This window comes from Plasmodium cynomolgi, assembly GCF_000321355.1.
Source record: "Plasmodium cynomolgi strain B DNA, scaffold: 0397, whole genome shotgun sequence".
NCBI lineage: Eukaryota > Apicomplexa > Aconoidasida > Haemosporida > Plasmodiidae > Plasmodium > Plasmodium cynomolgi.
The window spans coordinates 1-2,272 of NW_004192884.1; the positions used below are offsets into that span (position 1 = coordinate 1).

Genomic DNA, 2,272 nt, shown 5'->3' on the forward strand with positions numbered 1-2,272 from the left:
TTATTAACGTGAAAAATAATAGCTCTTTATTATATAATATTTATATGTTACTTTTATCTTTATCTATAAATGAATAGAATAAAAAATTCTTTAAAAAAAAAATAAAATATAAAAATATCTAATACATAGAATAAAATGAATAAATATTATATTTATTAATGCTAAACTAAATTAAAAGGCATATTGGAAAAAATATTTATTAAAAATATACCATTATGTAAAATAAATCAATAATTTATAAACACATTAAAAGAGACATAGAAGAAATAATTATGGGTCTATATAAAATAATTCAAGTATAAAAGTGTACAGTTCTTTGATTTATGATAGATTATTTTGGACAATAAAAATTTTGTATATTAAAATAATATAATCAAATATGTGTTATTAAACAGAAAAAAATATATAATTGTAGTAGGAGCATAAAAGTTGTTTATTACTGAATATCTGAATTATTATTAATTATATGTAGTATGCATAAACGTAATAATACTACTTATAGTGTCATTATTAATATTATTCAACAAATGCAAAGTACTTATTGAGTTTATTTATATATATATATTTACGTTTTCCTTATATAATTAATGTTAATATGTCATTTAAAATAAATTATATTATATTTTTATATTTTAAAATTTGGTGGTTATTTTCTATCAGGGTCATAAATTATAATATGCTTTCCTATTTTGTGATATTATAAAATGACATTTTTTATTATACAATATATTATAATTAAATTATGATTCAATAAAAATATTTCTTCTAGCTTATTTTGTTTTAATTCATTATATATGTCCATAATAAACTCTGTAGTCTATTGTATATTCTTATTATATATAAATATACGTCACTTCTACATTATTAAAATAAATTCAATCTGGTTGATAAGATACATGGAATCCATCGTTACGTGAGTCGAAATGTATATTATCTGGATAATCAGACAGAAAGCTTAGCGTGTGTTCATTAAAATTATTGTTATTTATTTTTCTTCGAAGTATTTTACTATTTATCATACTTCCAACGGTAGTAAACTAATAAAAAATGCAAAAATGTTTTATATGCATAATATTTACAACTGTTATTATATAACGAAATGTTAAGGTTAATACAAAATATTTATAATTTTAAATAAAATTTATATATACTTTATACAACAGGAAAAGCAATGAAGATGCTGCGACAACAGAAAAAACAACTGAAGGAATAATGTAATCATTTGTTTTATCTGACGTTATATCTCCATTATGGATTGAACGACCTTGAGAGTATAATGCAATTTCTGCAATGGCAGAATTAGTCCTCGAATCTTCTTCCCCCGCTGGATGTGCAGAATCGATTTTTGAAGATTCTTCAAGATCTTCTGTAACTTTTTGCGAGTACTCACATTCTAATTTTGTTAAAATGTTATTCTCACTACACCATTCATTAAAATGAATACCTTTAGGACACTTTCTAATTTCTGTTGGACAGCATTCATTTTTATAATTCTCATATATATTCTCTATATGAGCATAGTACTCTTGATATATTTTGCATAATCTCTCATTAGATTTAATTTTACCTGGAATATTATCTTTATTTCTAATATAATCATATAAATCTTTCCAATTTTTCCATAATCCAAAATCAATGTTACGATTATGTATATATTTACACTGATTATCAGATAAATCTTTATTTACCAAGTGTGATACAGATAAAAATTTTTGAATAATAATATTTTGTTTGACCATAGGAACGTTATGAGTTTTAAAATTATTTCTTATACGATCATTTATCCAAAATGTTAAATATCTGCAGTGTTGTTTGCTATCTTCTTCGGTTTTCATAATTTTTGGTAATTCTCCTAAATTTTTTTCATACATTTTACATAGATTATAAATGTCTTGGTTTACATTAAGATTACTTTTATGTAACTTGCAATAACGAGTATCTACATCATAAATATCATCCCTAGTAAATTTATTATATAATCCATATTTAGATGAACCATTTAAAAATAAATCCTATATATTAAACAGAAGGTGATATATAATATAAATAAAAGAACTCTCTTATTAAATAAGTATATATTATGTTCAATAATATGTGAAAATATCATACATGTATTATTAATATAGATTTAAAAAAAAGGAAAGGCTAACTATACCGAATAATTATCTTCAGTAAGATCACCCATTGCTGCTATAAAAAATTACACATTTGCTAATAACACTTATAACTGTTAAAATATTTAAAGTATAAAATTAANNATATAGATCATATT

At 21.5% G+C, this 2,272-nt stretch overlaps 1 protein-coding gene across 1 annotated transcript; it reads right to left on the minus strand.

Annotated features, from left to right (window-relative positions):
* Nucleotides 1–875: 875 nt before the first annotated feature.
* Nucleotides 876–2,012, minus strand: PCYB_003990 (CYIR protein; the record flags this gene model as incomplete). The annotated part of the gene is made up of 2 exons (XM_004227820.1): nucleotides 876–1,037; nucleotides 1,152–2,012. Coding segments are annotated over 2 exons (1,023 nt in total), but the record flags the coding sequence as incomplete, so codon positions are not given.
* Nucleotides 2,013–2,272: the final 260 nt, after the last annotated feature.